Source organism: Rattus norvegicus, chromosome 5, assembly GCF_036323735.1.
Source record: "Rattus norvegicus strain BN/NHsdMcwi chromosome 5, GRCr8, whole genome shotgun sequence".
NCBI lineage: Eukaryota > Metazoa > Chordata > Mammalia > Rodentia > Muridae > Rattus > Rattus norvegicus.
The window spans coordinates 88,828,063-88,855,182 of NC_086023.1; the positions used below are offsets into that span (position 1 = coordinate 88,828,063).

Here is a 27,120-nt window from a genome sequence, read left to right on the forward strand (position 1 = left end):
TTTAATCTGGCATTGATGGTTCTGGCATTCCAATTATCTCATGCATTTTAGGCAGATAAATCTGTCAACATCAAGGCTGCAGATTAAACATCACTGAAATGAAAGGGGCCTGTTTAACTTTCTGTTACATAATGGGCCTTGAAAACCTTGTTACTCTCTGCCTTAGAGAGTATACACAGTGGGTAGAGCAACAGGCAGGAGCCCAGATGTCAGTAAGTGTGGAGAGCAACAAGTTTCCTGTAGAGGCCCGCACAGGAGGCCATGGACTCTGCAGAGGAATAAAATAATCCTGGAGGCTCAAAAAATAATAAGGCCTAGAGCTGGAAGTAAGAGATGGTGTAACTGATTTCTAATGTGGCTTCTCCACTTGCTGACAGTGACCCTAAGTGATGCTTCTCACTCCTCAGTGCTCCTGGGCAAGGGCAAAGTTGAGGTTACTCTGTGTACAGACCTTGAGAGCAGGAATGGTAATGATGGTAAGTCCCAACACTAACAGTACAGTCACTATAGTAAGCTATCACATGTCTCAATGTCCTGCATCTTTGCAGCATACTGCCAAGGCAGGTACTGTGAATTTCCTCATCTTCCAAATGAGAAACAAAGGAGTAGTAGGGTTAAGGCTTCCCTTCGGCCATACAGATGGAAGGGCCACAGACTAGATGTGGATCTACTCTTGACCAGGATTCAAATATTTCCACGTAACCTGAGGCTCCTCTTGGTCTACATGACCTCAGCACAGCTAATCATTCCTGGCTGGTCCACTCTCCTCACCTGTAACATGGGCCTGGTCTGCTAACCTCCTCTGATCCTGAGTCACCTTGGGTAATCCTTCATTTCCTGTCTAGACTTAACCCTTGAGGAGCAGGATCTCTGAACTGAGGGCTTGCCGCTCTCTAGCATATCTTTATCACAGCAGTCTCAGTCCTGCTTGTTGTAGGTTTACCCATCTCATCTACCAGATGACAGTCTTCTGATACACAATACAAAGCCTAATTTATTTATCTATCCAGTTTTTATCTATCCAGTTTCCTTGTAGGTCAGGATAGAAAAAGGTTGCTGAATAAATGAATGAATGAATGAATGAATGAATGAGCTACATAAGGGCAATTTTTGACAATTAAGGCAAAATCAGTATCCCTTCCCTCAGGACTATGGGTTAAGCTGGCCCACATTCCAGCTCTAGCACCTCTGGCTCAGAGACCACAGTAGGGTAATTGCTTAGGCTGTGAAATGCTACCTGAGAAACAGAGCAACTAACCCCACACTCTACAGTCATTCTAAGTATGGGTGATAACATAAGTAAAAGCTCTCTGGCAGCTAAGCTCCAAGAGAAGGAATTAAGAGAAGGAAGGATCTTTATATGGAATGCAGGATAAACTTTACTGATTGGAGAAAATCTTGGGCTGAGATTTGGCAGTATTAAATTTCCAGTGCTTCTCTTCCTCAGTGATGATGGGACAAGAAAACAGAGTAACATGTACTGAGACCCTGGTAGTAGAAACACTGCTGGGGGCTTTCTACCCAACTTTTCCCAAAAGCTAGGTAAGACATGGGAATCTTTTCTGTACCAGTTTCTTAGCTATAAAACGGGAATGCTCCGTACAACTAATGTACAGCTAAAGGTAGAAAGCTGTCAGAACTACTCCATTAAGGACTGAAGGAGCTCAAGGTGTTTGCATCCCCATAAGAAGAACAATAATATCAACCAACCAGATCCCCCCAGATCTCCCAGGGACTACACCACCGTCCCAAGAGTACACAGGGATGGACCTATGGTTCCAGCCACATATGTAGCAGAGAATGGGCTTGTCGGGCAACAGTGAGAGGAAAGGTCCTTGGTCCTGTCAAGGCTTGATGCCCCAGTGTAGGGGAATGTCAGGGTGGGCAGGCAGGAGGGAGTGGGTGGCTGGGTGGGTGGGTGAGGGAGCACCCTCATAGAAGCAGGGGGAGGGGAAATGGAATAGCGGGTTTCTGGAGGGGAAATCAGAAAGGGGATAGCATTTAAAATGTAAATAAAAAAATATCCAATTAAAAAAAAAAGATGTCAGTTCCAGCAATACTTTAAAACAAGGGTGTAGGGGCTTAGGCTGCTGGTGGCCTGTGATTCCTTACCTTTGGACCCCTTCTCGAGCATCGTACTGAGGGCCTCATTCTGCTTCCTCAGGAACTGTATTTCTGATGTCAGAGAATTATGCAGTTCTGAGCTGTAAGCAGAAACATTTGTAGAGCCTGTAGAAACACACATGAACAGTGATTTATAGAGTCTTCCAAGGAAATACATTCAAATAATGAAGAAATACAGCATGTAATAAAAGCCATCCCTGTGAACCATGCAACATACAGCTGGAGCCTAAAGGGTAAGGACAATGATCTTAAAGGGGAGGCAAGAGGAGGCCTCCATATTCCAACTGCCCCAAAGATAAACAAGGTTGAGTGCCAAACCACAGCAGGGTAAGAGAGGACAGTGGCAACCATCTTAGACAAGTGCCTCTAAGGCCTTTGACCTTGTCTCTGAGGCAGCTTTCCCTGGTCTTTCTTACTCTGTCCCTGCCTTAGAATAGGACACACTCCAATCCCTGACCAGCATCTGGGAGCTGTCCTAAACTTCCCTTTTCCCTTTGAAAGCAAGCAATCACAATTGCTGATTTTTCCTGAGAATGCCTCAGCCTAAGGCAGACTCTCATCTATCACCTAGGCCTTAGCACATTGCCTGGCTTCATTTTCCTGCTGTTTTACCAATAAAGTTATCATCTGCAGCACAATCCTTTCTTGGTGCTCTGCCACTGCAAAAGATGAATCAAATGAAACAAAAGGTCTAACTCTTTAGTCTCAAATTCAAGACCCTCCATGGTTCTGCTCCAGTGCCACAGTATATTCTGTTCTTTCTGCACTCAGACCCCAGTGCCCAGAACATGCAGGTAACCAGATGAGTTTGGGCTCTCCACATTCCTTTCCCCTCCTAAATCATACTCTTTCAATTCCTGGCTTAATGTGCCTTTCCTGAATGCACAGTGTAGAGATTGGGGTCTAGAATTAAACAGATGGAGGTTACATCCCTGTCACCAAGCTGCTGCCTATCTACTGAGAATTTACCGCTGCATGGCAGTCAGCCTAGAGGATGTCTCTTGCTGGGCATCTCCTTGGCCTCAAACCTCAGCACTTCCCTCTGCACAGCTTTCTTGTTTGCACCATGATGGTCCTCCATTCACAGCTGCCCTCCAAGCATCTACAGTGTGCCCCATGTCTTCTCCATGTGGCAGGCAGATACTTCCTCCTGGTTTCTGTGCTGATTTAGTTCACCACAACCAACATGCCAGATCTCTGTGTTACCAGCCATCAGGTGAGCATGATCAGAGGCCTCTGGCAACCAGCGAGACCTAAGTGAAGTCTGCTGAGGGCTTCAAGGAGATTCTCCATTAGAGAAGAGAGAAGCCCCAGGCTCTACCTTCCCATGCTTTGGACACTGTCCTGGGAGGGTGGGATGGTGACACCAAATAGTCACCATAGATATCAGGCCATCCCTATGTCAGGGCTATCGCCCTCTGGGGTTCTTGCGACCAGCAGAAGGATAAGCAAACATCCGTTTCACTGCTTCCTCCTCACACTGCTTTTGAGCTATCAGCACCCGAAAGCATCCTTGGCATGCAAATGGATTGCCTGTGGTGTCCACACCCCTATAAGGAAGGGGCAGTTAGCTCTTCTAGAAATATTCTTCCTGCTCTACAGAACCTTTTTCACTTGCAAGTGAGTCACGTCAAATGAAGTCGATTAATTTTTATTTACAAATGTCTCTTTACACCATCTCCCCCTACTCGTCACTGGCCTATCCCTTGCATGAGGCAACTTGCATAACTTCCCCCAAGTCATGGTTAGCAACATAAAAGTGCATATGCTGTTATTCCATGGTTATCATCTGTGTTAGTACCTAGGGGAATGGTGAGTGAGGCCACAAGAGAACAAAGACTAATCAGACTAAGCAGCAGAAATTCTAATATCTACACTGATCAACATCAGGGTAGTTACTAGAAAATAAATAATAGTTCATAAAACAGCCCTGATTCATCAAACATAACTAGGCCCAAGTGGCACAGTGAGGACCACCTCTGGAATGCTATGAAACAAGACTTCCTTTGCATAGCACCTCTGCAGTGAATCCAGGCAACTGGCAGTGAGCTGGGGGCACTAAGGCATGAGCTAATGTTTTTTGGCAACTTCTCTGCACCACATCATAAGGAGTCCTGTCTCTTTCAGACCTACTCCCAAGATGAACATTTCACCTTACATGGAGGCACAACTGCTTTTATTTTTGTCTTTCCAGAGACTGAAACAACATGGTGAGAACAGCACGTCTTTCCATGCACATAAATACTTTATGAATGCCTTTTTGTAAACTTCCTGTCAGAGGAAATTACTCTCCAGAGCAATTTGGGCTCCGTTGTAGCCAGTGGCCATTTGAACCCCCAAATAATTCTATAATTAGATTTGCTGGGGAAAATGTAAAACAGAATGAATCTAACACAGGCATTACCAAGAGTGAACATGAAAGGCCTAGGCATGTATTCCTTTCTCATGTTTGACATAACTAGTAACTCTGATTAATCAAATTCCCTAGAGATGAAGGAGAAGGATGATGGATGCATGGGACAAGTGGAAGCACAGTACAAGAGCGGGAAGCTTCTTGAAAACTGTTGCAGAAACTGCAGACCTCACAGAACCCCTGGAAGCTGCCTTATGTGTGGACTAGAGAGCAATGAGAAGTGGACCAGTGTCTTATCAATGAGTACGGCCTTTCTAGAACTCAGTGATACATTTCCAAAATGGCATCAGGGTCTTCATCCATTACAGAGCATTGGGCCATGTTAATGAAATAAGCCAACAGTTAAAAAAAAAATACAACTGTTTATGGAGAGAGCACTGAGCACTCTGTTCACAGCACTGCCTCATTTACTATTCTGTGTCAGAAAACAACTAAGACTAGATTGCTCAACGTCACAAAACCAATCTACAGAAGAGCTACATCCACACACAGGTTAATCCAACCAACTTAACACAATGAAAGTGAGGAGGAAAAAAGGGAGGAAAGGGTTAAAAAGCACACAGTGGAACTGTTAGTTTCTAAACTTTATAAATGAGTGTCTTATAGATATTCAGTTTTCAAGGAAGAGCAAACTATTGTTATATGGGAATACTGTTTGCCACCTTTGCCATGAAAGATTTGCCAGACTGCTATATGCCGAGAGGTTTTGGTCCATTATTGATGAAAAGGCAAAACATGGTTCTATTCTCTTTTAGAATCCCTATTTATACCTCTAGGGTGAGGACCCAGGAACAGCTTAGGACCCCAGAGGCTGGCAGACCTCTTCAGCCCACCTGGTGCACAGAGAGCCTCTTTAGACAAACACATCACAGTGCAGCAACCCCCCAACCCCACCCACTCAACTCCTTACCCTGGACACAGCCCCTCCTCACCTTGGTCAGTCTCACATCCCTGCCGTTCCAGCTGTTTCCGGAGCTTCTCATTTGTTTTAATAGATTCTTCCAAATGCTTTCTCAAAGTTCGAATTTCCTGTATGTGTTCCATTAGTAAGTCTGTAGGAAGGAAGAACATTTTAAATTTGAAGTATGAAGCCCCCAACAAATTGAATAATTTATAGATTATGCAGAGATCTTGAAATTTCAACAGTACTGGATATATGGAGAGAGTCGGTAGCTGGCAATTCTTTCTCAAGCTTGGGGGAGGCCAAGCTCTTCCCCACCAGCCACATCTCCGTAATGGCTCTCTGCAGCCCTCCACGAGGAAGCAACTACATCACACGCAAAAAATTATGCTCCATACAATTTTAATGCTAACTGTAATGTAGTCTTTTATTCTTTTCAATATCAAATATTAATTTAAAATCTTCCTTATGGTAAAACTAACAGATTACTTTCAAGTCAGCCTGAACTGCCTGAGAGTGGATTAAACTACCTTCATAATGAATCCAGATATTTTTCAAGACTAGTTTTTTTCTTTTTGGCAAGGAATATGTTATCCTTTACCTATCACTCATTAATTTCTAGACTTAAAAGAATGCTAGTGAGCAAGGTAATACAAAGTGTGTTTTTGAGATCACCCGCTGTGTACATATAAATGCGATGTGCATGCGATGACCTTCTGGGGCTATTTATATCGTTAGGTTTAGGAAAGTTCTCCAATGTCATTTCCCAAATAGCTCTACTTTCAGGACCCTATTTAAGGAGCTCGTGTGAAATGCTCACAGGTATGGCCAGAATGCATGAAAGTATGAGTCAGAGATTTAAGTGTGACAGGAAACTAACAACTCAAATTGTTCACTGAACTCAGGTCCATTTGCTATGATGAGGAATTACACAGCTATTAAATTACAAAAACTATAAATACCATGGAAATGTATTATTGTGTTAAATTTTAAAAGATATGAAATAGGTTACAGCATAATCACAGCTCTCTATGTAAGAACGTAAGGATAGCAGAAGCAAATATCCCAAGGAAGCAAATACAAAGATCTATTAAGGTGATAGATTTCAGGTCTTTCAAAACCCCATTAGACATTTTAACACATCACATAATATATACAAACTTATTTTTTTCCAAATTTCCTAGGATGAATATGCATCATTTTTTTTTCACTCTCTGTACATCTCATTTCAGCAAAGAAAGAGGGAACACAGTTTCACTCCAGAGGTAGATTTCTAGAGTCAGTGTTTAAAACATAATCACATTAAGTATCCAAAGGCAAAACTAATGTCTTTAATTCATCAATTAGGGTACACTCAGTATGTCTTAGTAATGTTTGTTTTAAAACATTATACTAATGTTATGACCCAGTTTTAATTCCTCCAAAATGGCTTTCATTTAAAAGTAGCACAATGTTACAGATCTTTTCCTAATTAAATAGTAATTTTGCCATGAATTTGAATGTTTATGAGATGACTTAATTCCCAGTCCTTCAGCTATCTCCTATTAATGCCAGAAGTGTGGCAAGTCATTTGGTGGAATGTCTGCCTCCTACTGCAGCACTGCAGGGAAGGTTGTCTGTGAACACTCGTGGTGTACCCAGCACTGGCCCTCCCGGCCCAGCCTTGAGGCCCCTGCCAACCTTCTTCCAGAAGCCCTTCAGCCCAGAGTCAACCAGGAGCTCACTGGTTTGAACTGCACCCTTCCTTGCTGGTTTACATGAGTCACACAGTGCAGGCTGCAGGGTGATGTTGCTCCAAACAAGCCATCTTTCAGAGTCTGGCTGGGAGTGAGAATTCTCACATGAGCTGGAGGGTACACTCCCAGTGGAATTAGATACTATGTATTAATTATGCAGCCATCCTGAGAAGAAAGAAACACTATACCAGCCTTTCCAAAATGGGAGAAATGGATCTACCTGTCTTAATAGTAAACTCTTCCAAAGTGTTAACTCATAAAACCCATAAATCTCATAAAGAGCTACCAGGCACAAAAATGAATGAACAGGAAAAAATGTGTCTTCAGCCACGTAGTTCAAATTTGCAGAATCTATATTAAGAAAATGCTCTCAAATAAGAAGGCTTTGTGTTCAAGATGCCCCTGCAGCACTGTTTATAATTTTGAACTTCTAGAAATGACTTAAATGCTGAGCCCTAAGAACAGAAGGAAAACTACAGTTCAGTCATTCAAAAGACTATTCTAAAGCCACTGAAAGTGACATTATCTAACATGTCAGAAAGTCTATGATAGAATGTAAAGTGAGCAAAGAAAAAAAATGCTAAATTGTCTCTCTAAAAGGAAAAACAGATGCAAAGACAAAAAGGCAGAAGAGAAACAAACCAAACAAAGGAAACAGTGGATGTACTTGGACGGCTCTAGAGAGCTGGCCAGGCTCCTACTCAAGAACAGAGCTGGAAATATGCATGGGCAGCAGAGGCAGCCCAGCATATCCTACGCAGAACAAAGCCAGGAGCCAGGCCTCAACTCCTAGAAAACTTAGAAAAAATAAAACTTTTCTCTATTATCTATTTTATCTTATACCTATTACCATATTAAAAACACAATACAGTGAGAGGCTGAAGAGAGCTCTGCCCAAGGACACAGAAAACAAGGGACCACATTCCCTCTGAATGATTCAGTGGCTCTGTCATAATGAATACTGTATTCCAGCACTCAATCATTTTGGGGAGCATATATTCTACCCAAGTGACCAAGCCTCATGAAGCAGTCTCACTATATTGGAAAAAGACTGAATGTCACAGTGAACATGGTGCAAAGGGGGGAAAATAATCCAACCTAAAGTAGATGAGGCCAGAACGCACAACCAGAAGTAACAGAGAAATCGAGAACTTACAAGTTCACAAAAATCTGACAGATACCCCAGAACTCCCAGGAAACTAGGTCCATGTGACTGGCTAGTGGCTGGCTAGTGGAAGACCTAGCTGGTCCCTCAGTTCTATCAAGAATGTCATATTCTAAGTATGTCTAAGATGTGGAACGGGAGTGTTCAGAGGAGATTCAGGACACCATGGGCTAAAGGTCTGACTCTAGTCTCATTGATATATTGGTGGGACATCTCCAACCAAAAGAAATCTAGCTGTGTAAACCAAAAGCTTCAAATATTTCTGAAAGCAATGGTTTATGTAGTTTAGGATCAACAAATTTTTTTTTTCAGTGTTCAGTTTGTGCAGCAGAATCCACTGTGGTGCTTTGGGGAGGTGGGGGCGGGGGCTGGAATAAGCAGGAGATCAGAGACCATTGAGAGATGTCCGGATCACACTCATCATCTCTGTGCTTCACAGCAGAGCTGTGCAAATGCAGGAAGACACACCTTACACAGCTACAGATATTCACTATTTAGCTCTTTGGTAAAAAAAATTTGTTTAGCACATCTGCTTTGCCTCTATGGTCCTTTGAATGTTTGAAATATATGGAATGACAAGCACTAAGTCTAACTTCCTACCCAAACAGAAGAAACTGAGATCAATGGTAAGGTGAAAGGAGACCGGAGAAAATCTCTGGGAAGCTGATTGGGCCAGTTCAGTCCATATACAGAAGAAGAGCAAGGCAGAACATGTGTGTCTCTAAAAGTCCTACATTGAAGACCTGAGCACAGATGTGATGGTATCAGGGGATGGAAACACTGGATTATAAGGATGCAATAGCTTATTAAAGGGTTAATGTCCTTGTGTCATAGACCACACGGAGTTCCCCTGACCTCTCAAGGATTCAAGTGGGAATAGGATCCTCCCTAGAACTCAAAGACATTGCCTATAAGGTACCCTGAGCTCTGCTTTTCACACACCAGAAGTGCGAGAATGGTTTGTGTTGCCTGCAGTCCCCAGGATTCACCTGCAGCAGCCTGAGTGGACACAAACAAAGGGCCTGACCCTATGGTCAAGAGTCACACCTTAAGGAACATGTTTCAGGATGTATAGAAACCAAAGAAGGCAACAGCTATCAACCCAGTCTGTGAGAAGAGCAGAATGGGAAACCATACAAGTCATCATTTAAAAAGCAATCAAGACTTCCTCACTGCCACCCCCACTTTTCACACCATGGGTTCTTCTAGTGATAAATCATCTTCCATGAGCAGCTCTGGTCCTCAAAGGCTCTCCCTTCATTGGTAAAAATGGTCAGACATCAGCCCAATATTCTCCCCAAGGTAAGACAGCCTGGTTATGCCTCAGGTGCTTAGCAACCTTTCACTTACCTTGAGGAAAACGGCTCGCTATTGTTGGGTACTTCTCAGTCTCACTGTCTGGCTTCGGTTCTCTGGACAGGAAGGACTTCTCAGACATTTCATCATCTGACAGAGCATGAGAGGCAGAAGGCTCAGGAGATTCAGGCAGGAGATGTTGGTAAGGTAAGTTGTCTTCTTCAGTTCTTAACCTTCAAGATTGCAAGGCAAGTCATTTCCAAATACTGCCTGCTGAGACTATCTAGTGTAGACTATATTTATAAATTGATATACAAATATATGCGTAACAATTATAAGAAAAGAGTAAGAGGCCGTGACTGTGAGAAGGGAGGGAACATGGAGGAATTAAAAGGAAGAAGCTATGATATAAATAGAGTACTCATATGAAATTCTCAAATAATTAATAAAAAAATTAATTTTTAGAATTTAAAAATGAAATGTCATATTCCGATTCCAAGGTTTACCACATATTTGAACACTTAGGGTTATTTTTTTGTGACTGGCTATCCATGCAACTTCAGCCAGCCTATTTGTTTCCTTATAACATTAAGCAGTGACATTCTGAAAACAGAACAGGCTTGAGTCAGGACACACATATCTGTGGTACCTGTTACAAAGTGCTGCTCTGTCCCAGTGCAGCTCTGTCTGTTCTAGGTCTTTATTTGTCCTCACAGACACCCTCTAAGGAAGAACACACCATTGCTCTTGACAACTGAGGCAGTCAAGGCTCATCATGAACCAGGGGCCATCTCAGCTCATAAGTGGCATCACTCAGATCTGACCTATGGCCTATCTGGCCCCACAGACTCAGGAAGATGTGAGAGTCCATCCAAATCTATGGGATGGCTGTAGACTTAAAAATCTGAAAGTTTTCTTAACCCCGCCCCCCCCCCCAGCAGACATCACATCATCATTTTGGCAATCATTTGGTTAGTAAGCTGTATTTGCAAGGACTGGCTAAGCCACTAGGAAAACCCACCTGAACACTGTGAAAAGCCCATGTGAATCTCCCTTATAAATAAACTCCTTAATTTAAGTTCTTTGCACTGCCCCCATTCCCTAGTACTTCTAGTCAGTGGCCAATCTCATTATTCATGGACTTAGACAAGAGCAAAGGATTCTGAAGCTGCAGTCCACACATTAGCTGGTAAACACTAGTGTAGCTGTGCCCAGAGAGTATGATGGACGCCAGGCTTGCTGCTGCCCTTGTGAATGTACAGCAGGGCCGGGCACCCACTTCATTAGCTTATTAGACCTGAGTGTTGAGTCTACAACTGAAAATGGAGGAGAAAGAAAAGCAAAGCTGCCAGAGATGGAAAGGAGGCACACCCAGTTGAAGAGGATAGAAAGAGACTCCTTGTCTCCCTACCACTGAAGTGGCATCTTTAGCTTCAGAGGCCCCTGTTAGTTGTACTGGGCTGAGAATTCCTAACACCGCTTCTGTGGACCACTCAGCGGGCCCACCTTACCCCTCCAGCCATGTCTCCTTTGCATCTGCCATAGACATAATCCAGGGAGGTCCCTATATCGCTGCTTTGATTTTTCAGATCCCATGACTAAGTGGGACCAGCACTACACAATGAAGCATGCCTTTCCATCCCCATAGCTGCCAGTAGGAGTGAAATAAAAATGGATCCCTAGGTTGGACCAGGAGGGATCTTTGGTGATACTGCAGAGGGAAGAGTACTTCTTCTATGACTACAGATGCCTTGATAGGGACACCTCCTTGCCTGCTCTCTGTAATGATGCTGGTGGCCTCTGTGATACCAATGAAATCTATGCTTCTGCATCCCAGACCACCTATTTCTTCATTTAACTGCCAGGACCTCCAACAGCCACGCACATGAAAGAAGGTGTCCCATAGCATTTGGAGCATCAGAACAGTTGGACAGAACTAGGAAGTCCTTAGCACAGCCAGTTGTCCAAAAGAAAGTATACAATCCATGTTTTTTTTTTTTTCTTCTTATCCTGAAAAGGCAGCACAGAAAAACTGGTGCCAGGGCAAGAAAGACTTGAGTTCTAGTCCTAGCTCTGCCACTCAATTGCTGGTGTGTAGCTCTGACCCACAGCCTTCTCCTCATGAACAGTTTGCCTTGTGGTGTCAGAGCAACAAGGGTAAAACCCAGCTGGTGCTAGACAATGCTGTTCTCTTTGAAGAAGGGTGAGCTAAATGGGAAAGTAGTACAAACCATGTAACTGCCTCATGTAACTATGTCAAGTGGCATGGCAAGAATAGTTATGGTCCTGGATCAGAGAGAGACATAGTGTTGGCAAAGTACCTAGTCATTTCTGCTCCAGCTGCCTCTGAGGAATGGCTTTCCTGCTGCTCAGAGAGGGTGGCCGAGTACAGAGCTACGCAGAGCCATAGTCGGGAGAATAAGGAGCCATGGAGCAGGAAGATGGTAGGAGGTGAAGGAAAGGGAAATAATCAGCTGACACGAGCTTAACAGCCAGGTATAGGACAACAGTGGGACCATCTATCAGGTACCTATAGGAAGATCTGCTTGCGTCACTGACAGAAATACCAGAAGTCACCTGAGCCCGATGTGAAGCTGCAGTATGTGAAATGGTGGACTCTGGTTGTTTGTTGTGCGGCCACTGTCGGTTCTGTGGGTATTGGCACCTCATTTACGTGAAGCAGCAAAGTTACAGAAAGAAAGGGAGCCTTAAGTTAAAAGAACTGGCAAGGAAAGCGAAGCTGGACAGTCCTGGGGTTTCTTAGTAACTGCTACACACTCACCTCCTTAGCAGTTCAGTCTGGGTATGTGGTTCCACTCTGGCTGACTTTCCTGGAAGCAGAGAGAACATCAGAGGATGACGACAGTTTTCAAAATGGTTTGCTGGTACTTCCTTGTTCAGGTATTTGCAGAGCCAGGGACATGTCTATTTAAAGCTACTGAAAACAATCAGAGCTGGGGTATGGGACCACAGAGTTCAGGTTACTCATACTAGCTCAGGCACTGGGTCCAGATGACAGGACTGAACTGAGAAAGCTGCCACAATGGTTTCTCTGGATGCCGCTCCTTCCTACCTCTAAACACGGATAACAGCAGGGCCTAGTTGCAAAGGCCTGTCATCCAGCTACTTAGGAGGCAAGGCAGGAGGATCCTAAATTCAAGCCAGTTTAAGCAACGTAGTAAGACTGTTTCATAATAAAAAAGCACAAGATGGGCTGCCAAGTCTAGGAGACACCTTAGTCTGTAAAGTGCCAAACAAGCACGAGGACCAGAGTTTGACCCTAGCACATACCAATATTTTTTTTTTTTTAAAGCAGCAGTTTATGCCTATAACTCCAGCACTGTGGAGGCAGCGTCAGAAGATCCCCAGGGCTTCTTGGACAGGCAGTCTAGAAAAATCAGTGACCCCCAAGGTGGATGATATGGAAAATAGGAAAGACATGTAACATCCACCTCTGCCCTCTACTCCAGCAGCTGCTACCTCAACACACACACACACACACACACACACACACACACACACACACACACACACGCACACGCACACGCACACAGACACACACACACACAGACACACACACGCACACGCACACACACGCACACGCACACAGACACACACATGCAGACGCACACAGACACACACATGCACAAACACTTGTATAAATAAAGGAGAGTTAGAGACTGAGCATAGTGGTCGAGTGCAGTACAGCATATGTGAAGTTCTGGCTTCCACTCCTGTACCATAGAACATAACACAAATACCCTGTGACTCTAGCAGAGTCTCTGCTCATCATGGAGAGTGAGTAATAGAGTCAGAAAGCCTCCTTCTTCCTGTCCTTCCCGAAGCTGGCACGATCTTGAACTTCCTTCTGTTCTCTCTTCCATGCATGTGGGTAGAGACGATGCGGACTTCATTTCTGAACAACCCATTTTAGTATATGCATTTCTCCTACTAAGTTGGCTTTAGAAATCTCCACTGTGAAGATCATGCTAACATTCTACGGCAGGCACACGTGGACTGTATCTTGCAGTTCCCTAGCAGGTATTTAGGTCATCTCCACATTTTCATTTTAGTAAATAAATGACACAAATATATCTGTGCACACGGCTTTATCTGCATTTAAATTATTTCCCTAGGAAAGACTCTCAGAACTGGGATTAGTGGGAAACAGCATTGAAAAGTGCAGTTGAGTGCAGTTGAAAAGGCCACTGTCAACAGCAGGGGAAATGACTAACAGAAACAACAAAAGAAAACAAAATAAAGCACAGGATGCTGTTGGGAAAAAGACGCTGTGCTCTGTTCTTGCGTGTCATCGTTTGAAAGGATGCACAGGCCCAGATTTCAAAGCAACTAACAACTTTATTTTAAAAATACTTCAAAACTCTGGAAATTGCAGACCAGGATAAGCTCTTTGAAGAAACTGATGCATGGCTAAAGAAAAAGAGCCCTTCTATCGTTGCCTTGAAAAACAAGACTATAATTAGACTGCACCCACAGTGCTCTAAACTCCTGAAGGCAAAGTCCCCAAACATCACCCGTGAGGAGAAAGAGCACTGGAGCAAGCGGGCTTGTTTTATATCGTGATTCAGCTTATGGTTTCCCAGGGAGGCTTGCGCGGCAGGCAGGCTCCGTCTCTTCCCTAGCAGTAAGATCCCTACCTGATCCTGTACAGCACTGTTACCCACAGAAAAAGACACATGCCCCGGTGAGGACACTCCAGTCCCCAGTACCATTCCATTAGAATGTACTCTCTGCCTTGGGCTCACTGTAATCCTGGAGTGCCAGCATTTGCCTCCATTTCCCAGCAGGAAGTACAAGTACAAGGCTGTGCTCCACTCTCATTTCTCTGCAGGTTACAGTTCAGAAGCCAGCAGCCATGGCAGGTATTGTCAAGGATGTATTTCCTTGGTCAGACCTTTCCCGTCCTAGGGAGACTCTGTGGCTTCTAGAGGTTGGCAGCCTGCCAGCCTGTTGGATGCTCTAGAGTCTCTAGTGCCTATGTCTGCCTCCACACTCCTCCTCAAAAGGAGAAAGTCACGACTGAGCCAGATCTCAAAGTCCCAGAGTAAAGGACGGTCCCTGATAGGTCAGACACCTATCTTGTGAAAGAACAGCCTAGTTGGCACTGGGGCTGCCCACCAGCCTTCAGTTGATGAAAAGCCTCCAGCTTCAGAACTCAAGACATGCCACCAGCCAGCCATGCCAACAGCTAGAAGCTATCCAAGCAAACACAAGATGGTGACCTGCTCCATGGATATCACTGCACTGAGAGTCATCTCCTTCATGCACATAGCAGATGTCTTTGGTCTGGGATAGCTGAAAGTATCCTGATCCTCCCAACCATGATCCCACCTTAAAACAATCAAAGATCTGGCCTCATGCCCACAGAAGGAAGTGCCTCCGTGCCACCAGCAGAGTGAGTTCCCTCAATGTTAAAGAAAAGATCTTTCGAGTAGCTTGTATTACATCCATTCCCCCATCACAATAGGGTCCTCTTAAAGCGAAGTGACAAATGTCTGTCATTGGAGGATTCATGAGGGGATCGTAACAACTGATAAACTGAGTTTCTTGGTGGAAACTGCCTCCACATAGGTAGCAGCAGACCATCTGTCAGCTATTGCAGGAGCTTGGGATGCATGGCACGAAAGCACGGTTTCCATCTCTCTGGCAAACCTAAGAACTGTGAGCTCTTGCAGTGAGGGAGTATCATGTTTTAAAACAGACATTAGAAAAGAAAGAAAGCCAGCTCTCCCTTTCTTGGGTGACAAACAAGAAGATCACAATGAGAAAATGACTTAAGAATGGCTGAACCAGGTTGTCCCCTGCCGCTCTTCAGAACCCTCTTCTTCCTCACCCAGACTCCATGTGTTCCTCATACTCAAACCCAAGTGTCTGGCATCTCCAACTCACGCCCATGCTTCTTCCTTCCTGTCCACCAAGGCTCTTCCCAGGAGCCTGGCATACACCAAGGATATAAGGATGGATGCAGAGCTGTCCTCTCTGCCCTTGGTGAGCTCACCTCCAAGAAGCCGGTTACAGGGTATGGTAATGAGGGGCAGCATGGTGGCGGTGATAAATCCAGAGAAGGCAAACATAGTCCAGCATCAGCCAGAGGGGAAATTAGAGGAGGAAGAGTGGGGGAGCTTTGTGCCTCCCAACACTGCCCTGCCAGTTCATTGTTTGCATTTAAGACAGGATCTTCTATGTATCCCAGGCTAGCCACAAACCCACAATCTTCTTTCATCAAGCCTGATTGCAATGATAAACTTGTACTACCATGCTTGGCATCCCAGCAACATCTTTGAAGCAAAGACTACGTTATATAGGGGAAGTGACTCCACCGTGGCAGGAATCAGAACCCTTTGTTTGACAGCCTGGACCACTGTTGTAACCAAAACTTAATTATTTTCTTTCTCTCTTCCTTCCTTTTCTTTCTTTCACACCCTGTCCAAAGTTTTCCCTCTTCTCTCACGCCTTCCCTTTGTCGACCTCCCCTCTACCCCACATCCCAATTCACTTTTTCTTGGTTTCTCTTCAGAAAAGGGCAGGCCTCCCATGGGTATCAACCAACCATGGCAATATCAAGTTGTAGTCAGACTAGGTACCTCCTGCAATCACTTCTGTCACCTCCTGAACTCCCAATGTTTCTAAGGGCAACACAAGACACTTAAAATAATCCCACTTAATCCTTACAAACAACTCGGTTAAAGTAGGTAGGTGTTATACTTCCATAGATGATATCTGGCCTTTGAAGTCGAATGGCCCATCAACCAGGGTATTCTGACTCTAAAGGCAACTCCAGCATCCTTCTGATAGCCTGTACCACAAAGTCAGACTGTCATGTGTGAGTTGCAGATAACCCAGAGTGAAGAACAGGAACAAGCTCCTTCTACTTGGGGTGAACAAAGAAAGCTTTGAGAGGATCAACACAATTTCTATAAAGAGTGAGTGCAGCCTGTGTAGAAAGGCACTGGTCTGAGCAGTCACAGAATGGGACATGTTTCAGGAACAGTTGGTCAGCACACCCAGCCTGACAGGAATGAGACAGGGACACATGTATCGAAGGGGTTAGAACAGGCTGTGGAAGAAAACCTGCAGTTCAGACTCTGCATCTCCTGTGTGACCTTGTCCAAGTGAGCTAACCAATACGTCCTGACAGAAAATAAGGAGAATGCATATTTCTTCTTGTGCACAGTAACATACAGTGAAAGCCGCCTTATGCACCCCTGCACTGCTTTTTCTAACAGATCAGGGGAAGTCTTGAGAAAAAATGAGCTAAAGTGTCAAGGCAAAGGATCCTTAGTGACTGGCTTCTATTTAAGTGGCTAAACCTTGACAGCCATACTGAGTTCATTGAGGGGCTATCTCCCAATTGTCTCTGCATCAATTCTAGCACTTTGCTCAATTACTGGCGTTCCTTGCATGCAACTTGTCTTTGAAGACACTACAATAAGGCTACGCTGGGAGACCTGACCGCAACTACAGCTACAGATGTACTCTGTGTCTGGCCCTGTGGGAGATCTGAAAGCTACAAATCTTCACTCCAGAAAAATGCATACTCCATAGCATCTCTTCAAATTCCAGACCCTTCCTGGAACCCTAAGTTCCCAGCTCTGCCCTTAGCAAGTGTCAAGAAAGCACATTACTACCTACCATGCTTAGATTCTGCCAACCAAATAGAAATAGCAAGAATGCACTGAGATTCCAAGTCAGTGTTCTTCATAACAGTCCCCAAATGGACACAACCTAAGCGTCCATCCCCTGAGAATCATCAAATAAGGCAAGGGACATATATACAGAAAATGTTCTGCAGCCTCTAAAGCTTAATGTGTGTTATCAATCACTGAGCCAAGGAAAAGGTTGCAAAGAATCCTGTTGCTATAAGAAACACGAGTTCCAAAAGGGTCCAGGCACAGGAACTCAAGGCTGCCTGTGCATGGCTACACAAATGATATAATCAAAGTAGTATCTGCCTATCTATCATTCCACAGTAAACATGGTTGGTATTATTTTTTATGGTCTGTATTTAAATGTTTGACAACTTGTGCCACACAACTGCTTTACATACCAATTATTTTACTGTAAACCCAGTTTATAACTCAAGAGCCAGACCCCTTACACAGCAGCCAAGAAATATCAGTTTCTGTGCCTCCTTTTATTCCCTATGTAGGGAGGAAGCTGCAGTGAGGTTCCTGTGGCCTTTATGCCTCGAAGAAAATGAGGTTCTACACTTGTGCCATCTGCTAGCTCTGAAACATTCCTACCTCCAGAGGAAACAACAAGTGGGATGTTTGTCAGACTCTGGCTCAGAGAGAAGTCATTGAGTAGCCAGCTGAAGAGAGAGAACAGCTGCTGCGACAGGCACTCTCCCCTTACCTCCCTGGCCACGACCAGGGCTGTCTAAAGAAAACACAACAAAACATTATGGGCTTGGTCAATCCAGTTTTATCTGTCTGCCATCCAGTTACTTCTGCACTAGTAAGTGAGAGCAAGCTTATTTAGAACACATGAGCCAGAGAGAACAGCCTTGATAAAGCTGCAAATAGGCTAGTGTGCCAATATGCTGGTCTCAAAGCTCTTAAGGACAAATGCCAGGAAACCAGTCTACAAGGTCTTTAGGAAAACCACTAATGGCTACCAGATGGGTGAACTACCCTGTGTTTATCCTGGAATTAAACTGTGCATTCTGGGACCAAGGTGAACTACCTGTTCTCTGTGTACGGAGGCAGAAGAGTAGTTAAACCTGGCATTACCAAGTGCCCTGTGTCTGTGGGAAACTACTTCCTCAGGTAAGGCCAGGTTCCTAACCTGTAAAAGCAGAGTTCTTACGGTTTAGCCTCAATTTACCATTAACACATCTGATCAGAAGTACTTGGTCATGAGAACCACATGTCACTCACAAAGCCAAGACCTAACAAAACCAAGTGTGGTGGTTTGAATCAGAATGGCTCCCAGAGGCTCATAGATTTGAATACTTAGCCCCCAAGAAGTGGCACTATTTGAGTGCATTATAAGGATTAAAAGGTGTGGACGTGTTGAAGGAAATGTGTCACTGGTGTTGGAGGTTTCAAAAGCCCATGCAAGGCCAATGTCATGCTCCCTACTCCCTATAAATCATGATGTAGTTCTCAGCTATTGTCTGTATTCTGCCATCTTCCCCACCATGATGACAATGGACTAAACCTCTGAAACTGTAAGCAAACTCCAAATACATGTTTTTTGTTTTCCATATGAGCTGCCTTGGTCATGGTGTCTCTTCATAGCAATAGGACAGTGACTATGACACTGAGTTATTGTCCAATTTTAAGGGCACTGTGATGCTTCAACCAAATAATGTCTACAACATCAAGAACACAAATAGATCTAGAGGGAACAGACTTATGCTAAGAGATCAGTTGTAAAACCCCAGCATGACCATTCATTCCCAACATGATCACAGATAAGGTACTTTCTCTCACAGACCACATTCTTCCACACCATAAAACTGGATCTACTCACTCACTTTCTCCCTATGAGAACAGAGAAAAAGGGAGCAGGAGAATGGGACAGTGATGTCAATGAGTGACAGGACTACTGCTGTCTTACAAATGTCCTGTCCAGTTCTTACCCAATGGGTGGCTGGGAAAAGCAAGGAGAAACAAGAGAAGCAAAGTGCAAAGACTATGAGAAAGAAGGCTGTTTGGGCTTAATGGCAGAACAGCCAGGTCAGTATGTACAGCAAAGGCAAGGAGTCAAATCTCCTGGTGTCCACTGAAGAAGTCACAGAGAGTCACACTGAGTGCCTCTACCTACTTACCATGGAGAAACAGCTTCTCCAGTTGCTCTAGCAGTCCAGCACACTGTGTTAGCTGCTCGCGGAAGCCCTCAGCCACACAACTGTCCACATCACTGGCCTGCAGAAGTTCCTCAAATGCCTTGATCATGGTGCTCATGTGTTGATGGCAAACGACACAGATATCATGACTATCCTTAATTTGCTGCCGCTGAAGAGAGAGCTCCCTTGCTTGGGACTGAACCAATGAATCGTATCTGATAAAAGAGGGAAGGAAAATGTGTGTGTCATTTTAGAATTGAATTTTTGTGACCTTAACACTAATTGGAAAAATGACAGAGCATAATTTCTGGAAGCCCGCAGCTGTACAAGCATATATACTTTAGAAAAATTGAAACTGTACAAGGTCACTCCTTCTTTGAGTTCAAACAGCCAACAAATGCTTAAACAGAGATTCTGCTGCAATATTTGTAACCGTAGAAAGCCCCCAATTAAAGCATAGATTGGCAAGGACTCAGGAGAACAATTAGTTTCCATACACTCTTCAAAGACACTATTCTGAGTTGTAGAAACAATTGCCACAAGGGTCAGGGACCCACTGAAAATTCTCACCAAGTACAAATATGTATATACCAAGGGTAAAAAAATAGGGCTGCTTGCCTCCAACTGAGAGAGTCGGACTCCCGGCTACCACCTTACTGACTGACTAGGTCCCATCATGGGAACAAGTTATCTTAGGTCATCTGGTTCTCCCAGGCTTCTAACAAATGGATTCATTAAAAAAAAAAAAAAAAAAGGAAAAGGAAAAGGAAATATTTCTCAAAGGTATTTAGAGGTAAAGCTTTGCTTCTTAAACACACAGCTTGTGAAGATTTATTATACAATACTGCCCCCTCACCACCAGGTGCCACTCTTCTCTATGCAGTCCCAGGAGTTGTTAAGAGCAAATCAAGGAGGAAAAGCAAACAGCAAGCTGGATCTAGAGTGGCCTGACAGGCACTTCTGTTCACCATGACCACTGTTAATACCAATAACCTACAAGCAAATCACATGACAGCCATCTTAGGTAGGGAACAGTATGGGCTTGAACCCTGGCAGTGGCTCTGACCATGGGCAAGTCACAGAAATCTTTTGAGTCTCAGTTTCTCTGTCTAACAAAAACAAGTTGAGAATGCTCCTGCTCAGTGTGTCTGGAGTTAAATAGTCAGTTCCTTCCCAGTGGGGTGGTTCATGCTTGCAATCCCAGCACTTAGGAGGCAGAGGCAGAAAGATTATGAATTTGAGGGCAGCTTGAACTACGTGGTGAAACTCCATCTCAAAACAAAATGAAACAAACACTTCCGAGCCTGGGGGCTGATACAACAGCCCATCAATAAATAACTTTCCCTCAGTCTTGCTGCTTGGGTAGCCTTGAAAAAAAAATCATTCTAGCTCTTGACAATTCAGAACAGTGCTTTTCTCAAATTAGTAACGAATGAAGGTCAAATTTACAGACTATCCCATTTTTTTGCCGTATCTCATGAAGCCAATGTACATATTTATAACCATAAAGCATTATCTTCATGACCCAAGAATTTCTTGCTTTCAACACAGGCTTATTTCTCTAAAATGACCTTAAAGGGTAAAGATATGGAAAGCATTTATATTCCTCCTAACCTGCTTAGGACATCCATTTTATTTCCACAACATGGCAAAAGCCAATAATAGAGTTCAAAAATAAACACGGCAGGCAGCTCAGTAAACACACTGCAATCCCTGACTGATTGCCGTGGAGTTCTATGCTGAGTCCTCAGCCCAAGCAGGGCAACATCTGTCCTGCCCATCTCAGAAGCTGGCCAGCCCCTAATGCGCATATGGACAGAGTAATGCTGTGCAGCCTAGCCTTTCACTCTGATCCCGGCTGCCTGAAGCCCGGCGAGTTGTCCCCAGGGTACACTATCCACCCATGGAGCACCATTCCTTCAGCAGCTTCTGGGCTTCTACCTAGCAACAACCTAGGAAACCTACAAGCCTAATGAGGCGGGCTGAAGCAGGAATAGGATGTACCTTGATGGCGAGAGGTCTCGGAACTTGTTCTGCAGGTTATGGATTTCACCGAAAAGTTCCAAGTTCAAATCCTGCTCCTTCTGTAGCTCCTGCTCCTGTTCTACCAGCTGCTGCTTGAGGCTCTCTAGCATCTTGCCATCAATTATTTCTGGGGTTAGTGGACGGAGGATTTTCATGTGCTTCACATATCTTACTTGGTGCAAACTTGAAAATGTCATCTCTTCTTCATCGATGTGGCCCTTAGGCTTGTTCAGGCCATCTTGGGCCCCTTCTGTCCCACACAAAACTGTAATAATAGCCTCACTGCACTGAGAATGCTTCTGTAGCTGGACAATGATGTTCCGGTAGCCTTCCAGCTCAGTTTGCAAGTCATGGATTTTCTGTTTTAAGGCTTCTGTATCATCAGGGAGATTGATATTCTCAGACTGGTCAGTTCCAACCACACTGACTTTAACAGAGAGCTGACTCTTGGAATCCAGGTAAGTGGCTATGGAGGGTGGGCCTAAGAAGTCTTCAAGGTTCTCTTTGCATGCTGGTAATAAGGCAAGGTCATCAGGTGGGCAGATTTCAGAATCTGAAAATCAAATACTAATCTTTGTCAGTGACTCCTTTGATGCAATCAACTTTTTAACTCTAGAGTTTCCCACAGTTGAATTCTGAATCTTAAATGTCCCCAAAGTCTGTATATTAAAAGCCTGGTTTATAGAACTACTGGAAAATTGGGCTGTGTTTAGGAGGTGGGGCCTTGTAGAAGAAAATCATCACTAAAGAGGACCTTAAGACCCTATCACCAAAACCCTGGTTCCTAAATGGTTCATAGACACTATAAGGTGAACAGCTATACTTTATCACATGCCCCCACCATGATATTATCCGTCACCAAAGGCTCAGAGTGACAAGTCCAGGCAGTCATGGATTGGACCTATGAACCAAAATACTTTGTTCTTTCAAGTTAATAGCCTTAGAAATGTTATCATGTTCTAGAAAGCTGACTAGCATACTATTTTACCACTCAATCCATCCTCTTTCTCATGTTGGAAGCAACACTGCTACATACATCATCCAGTGTGTGTCCCCCCCAAAGTCACCAGACCCTTCTGCCCACATCATACTGTTTCACAGTTCCATGCTTTTGCATGCACTGTCTCCTCAATCACTATTTGTCCTTCCCTACTCAGGACTAATTTTCCTTCTATGAGCTCACCTTTCGACTGTGCACTTCTCTGTGTACAATTATGTGCCTGCTTGTCTATGTATCACATGCCTGGAGGTACGCATGCAGGTCAGGAAAGAGTTTCCTTTGTAAGTGGGTGTTCTTATCCACTGAGACATCTATCTAGGCCTGAAAAATCTCTTCCTTAAAATCAAAAGACCTGTTCTCTGCCACTGGCTCTGCTACTGTGTTTTAAATAACCCTACTTTAGCAAATTAATGGGCCACTCTGACCCTCCAGAATTTTACTTGCAAAGTAGCAAGAACACCACTCAGGAGAAGAAACAGCAGTATTTGTTTGTTAGGATTATATTGAACAATATCAGAAAAAGAGTACCCTGAATAATATACTCAGAGGTAAATCAACCAAGAGAACAGAAATGCTTTTTACTTCTCTAGAACCAATTCGTCAATGATGGGAGATGTCATCATGGAAGGCATCAAAGCAAAGGCTGGCTCAGGAAAAGGTTTTAAAGACAACAATATGAGCTAGACTAGATGATCTAGGATGGCTTCAGAAAGACAGTGTGCAGAGTCACAGGTTCTACCATTTCTTCCTCACAGTTACAAGGCCACTCTTATCTCTGTTAACAATGTCAACATCATCATTTGATTTTTGGGCAACAGTGGGTACTTGTCTTAATAGAAGTATTCCCAATAAAGCATTTCTACAGTGTACAATATGTCATTAACTAGAAACCATGCTGTTCATATGTTTCTTTAGTATCTGGCACAAGATGGGTGATGGAAAATGAACGTAATAACTACTATGGCTCAAATTGGGTTAAGAAGTAGAAAGACCAAACATTAATCACTCAGCAAGATTTTCTTCTACAGAGTCATCCTTCAAGAAGAGGAAACATATACCAAGCCCTATAAGTTACGCATACCCCGGAAAGCTAAGGATCCAGCTTACCACATCTAGACTACAATGTCATGTTGCAACATCAAAAGATGGAACAGCCCTGTGAACACAGAAGTCTCATTCCACGGCCTGCATTTGATAGCAAGAAGAAAGAAGAAATCTTTCTTTCCTCAAAGAACTAAAGATTGATCTTGATGCATTGTGTTAAATAATCATAAAGCAAAGAAAAATGCAACTCCTACCTAAATGTCACTTTGAGACTGACTGTGATTGGACCTAATATTTGGATATTCAGCACAGAGAGTTCCAGGGGGAGTGGGGAACTTACATCTCCACATAAAACTCTGCTCCGAACAAAGCAACAAGCATAACAAGCCCTCAAGGTAGTATGGAAACATAATATAAGTAGAAGCTTCCTAAATATATACATATATGAAGGTGATCTAAATGACATGCCAAATAGGGGAGACAGAGTCCCAGTTGTTCATGTCTTGTCACCAAATGGAGCTTTCAGTACTGGGAATGGGCTATACTTAATTGAATTGTTGGCCAAAAGGGTCCCATAGGAATCTCCAAACAACCCAAGCTATTGCCAAGACGAAGGGTTGCTCTCACAAACTGACAGCAAGGCTCTATTACTGAAGAAAGCATGGAGAAGTCCAGCTGGTATGAACTGTCCTCATTCCTATGTCCTAGGTCCTAGTGTCTTTATAGGTATAGGACAGTATTCTACATGCTACCAAAAGTGAAATGTAAACACCAAGTCAGACACAAAACCTTTACTCTGCAATGGTGTTCTGCCTGCAAGAGTTTCTAGGGCAACTGTGACACAAAAATTTGGGGAATAACCAATCAATATCTGATTTGACTTAAGGATGACTCCATTTGATGGAACCTATACCCGACACAGTTTAAGTGACCGGCAACCAGAGATTCGATAGCCCAGGGACATAGAGTAAACACATATACTATTATTCTAAAAACAAACAAACAAACAAACAAAAAAAACCCTAGTAATAAAATGACTCCTAATGACATTCTGTTATACGCAGATCAGTGCCTTGCCCAGCCATCAGCAGAAAAATATCATCCTGCAGCAGAGGAGACCCACAGCCAGACATAATGCAAAGAATGAAAGACCTTAGAACACACAGCCTTAAATGGGAGGTCTCCATCAAATTCTTTCCCTCAGAGTTCATAGAAATCTTCAGACAAGGAGAAGGAAAGAGTGTTAAGAGCCAAAGAGGATGGAGGACGCCATGAAAATAAGGTCCTTTGAATCAACGTAGTTAAAGTTCTCATGAACTCACAGAGACTGAAACAGTAGTTATAGGACTGTACAGCTGCAGGACCCAAGTCCTTCAAGTATATATTATGGCGTTCAGGTTAGCGATGTTATGGGATTCCTGAAAGTGCAAATCAACAGTCTGTTTCTGTGCCTTCTCTTGGGATATTTTCCTTCTGTTGGTTTGTCTTGTCCAACTCCAATGTGATAGTTTTTGTCTTACCTTATGATATATTGTTATCAATATGATGTTACTGTATTATTATCCATTGGAAGCCTGTTTATTTTCAAATTAGAAACAGAAAGGAGATATTGATAGGTGTGCAGGTGAGGAGGTACAGGGTATAGCAGAGCCAGGGGAAACCATAATCAGGATACATTATGTGAGGAAAAAAATCCATTTTCAGTAAAAGGAAAACAACATAACAACACCAACACCAACACCACACCTGTCCTAAAAAGAAGTACCCTCAAAAGTCGACAGTCTACCATAGTTTGTGATTAAGCAGAGGCAGGGATTTGACTTCTTAGCTCCAAGGCCAACATATAGCAAGTCCTGTGGCCTGCACTAGTAAAGCAATGTGACTTTGCTATTCTCTCCTCAGCAGTCCACGAGGAAGGTCTGAAGAAACTACTTCCACTGTTTCGTTAAAACTCTATGAATGTTGTGGTGTTCGGTTAAAACTGTATGAATGCCATGGGAAAGGAGTATATGTATATGTGTACATGTACATGTGTGTGTATGTACATGTCTGAACTTGCAGCCTGGCAGGCCTTGGACTGAAGACCATGCATGTACCAAAAGCAGCCTATGTGCCCAGCACCTCGCCTGAGTTGTCTGTGTCACTGAAGGCTTTAAGAAATGGAGGATTTATCCAAAGTAATAAAACAAACACTGCAAATGATGCTCTCTGCCAAACCTCTCCTGTGTTAGGGTCTCCTGTGTCAAAAGCTTGAGTAGACACAGCTCTGAAACCTCAAGAGTAAGGTCAATAGGACCTGTGTAACTCATGCCTTCCATTCACTTCCCAAGCACTTACTGAGGTGTTCTTGGAAATGGAGCCAAAGCTAAGATGTTATCTATGGCATGCAGCCCTGGGCCAGGCAGTCACTGATGAAATTAACTCAACACCAGTGCTCACGTCCTAGGATATTCAAGAGGTATACCCACAAAAGATACAACAAGGCTGGAGACCTCAGAATGAAGCTTCCGTGAGGCAAGAAGGGAGAATTCAAGCAGAAGCAGCCACATGTTTATTACACTGGATGCATACTCAGAAAGATAAATACAGTTCAGTGACAAGTGGTTACTGAGAGGAGAAGGAAGCATCCAGAGACCTTCACTATTCATTAGCCACGAACAAGGACCAGGTTCCATGGCCTCTAAAACAGCACCACCACTAGGGACCAAATGTTCAAACACATGAACCTGTGAGAGGCATTTCACATGTAAAACCATAACCCACAGTTGAACTAGCCACTACTTTGTTGCCTGGTAAAGCAGCCTTTGTCTGAAAGCCCAGAACACTCCAAAGAAGCACAAGGCCATGCAATCTTCCAGGCTGGGGAGAACACACAGCAGAGGTCCTGGGGCCACAGCTCAGTCTTTTCCCAGAGGCTGATTATTCCCTGGCCATCCTGTCACAGATTTAGAATTTCCAATGAACACAACTTTTTACAAAGTGAATACAATCCAAAACAATAGAGATTTTGTTTTTAATGAAAGGCTAAAACATCTAAGGAAACGAGAATAAGCATAAGCATTTGCTCATCTTGAATAAACAGGAATGTGGATAGTTGGTGCACTGTCCTTTGTGTATATCTGTGTGCTTTTAATACTTCATAATTAAAGGGAGGTGATACAATTTGCCTGAGGTCCTGCTCATCTCTGTATCATCCCCACTGACTATTGGGAAAGCTCACAATCTTGGTCTCAGTAGTAGACTTTCCTCTGATCTACTCCTCCTGGATGGATGGAGACAAATTCAACATCAGCTAACACTAAGCTGGATCCTACTAGACTGCTACAATCCTGTCTATAATGTGTGAGATGCTGAGAGATGACTGTGTTATACTAAACAACCTAAACCCACACTCTACCTTGAAGGAGAGTCTAATGATAGATCGGTAAGTCCCAAAGACGTTATGTTGTTCCCTGACTCTTCTGGTTCTTTACCAGCTGTGTGACCCTATGTCAGTCATTTTCAAACTAAACTCACCAGTCCTAGGTGTTATATGAGAATGATCATTAAGGCCCACAAAAGGGCCTTTTAGGGCCTAGCAAGGACACTGATAGAAAACAGTC

At 43.7% G+C, this 27,120-nt stretch overlaps 1 protein-coding gene across 16 annotated transcripts in view; it reads right to left on the reverse strand.

Moving 5' to 3' along the window:
* Cdk5rap2 (CDK5 regulatory subunit associated protein 2) overlaps positions 1 to 27,120 on the reverse strand; it is a 168,604-nt gene that overhangs the window by 20,661 nt on the left and 120,823 nt on the right. For all 16 annotated transcript variants that reach the window (XM_039109347.2, XM_063287220.1, XM_017593184.3 and 13 more), the window contains 6 exons: positions 21,454 to 22,027; positions 19,432 to 19,664; positions 12,418 to 12,466; positions 9,690 to 9,868; positions 5,470 to 5,589; positions 2,113 to 2,229 (listed from right to left, as the gene is read on the reverse strand). In XM_039109347.2, coding sequence (XP_038965275.1) covers positions 2,113 to 2,229; positions 5,470 to 5,589; positions 9,690 to 9,868; positions 12,418 to 12,466; positions 19,432 to 19,664; positions 21,454 to 22,027 — 1,272 coding nt within the window. The remainder of the gene's footprint in view (positions 1 to 2,112; positions 2,230 to 5,469; positions 5,590 to 9,689; positions 9,869 to 12,417; positions 12,467 to 19,431; positions 19,665 to 21,453; positions 22,028 to 27,120) is intronic.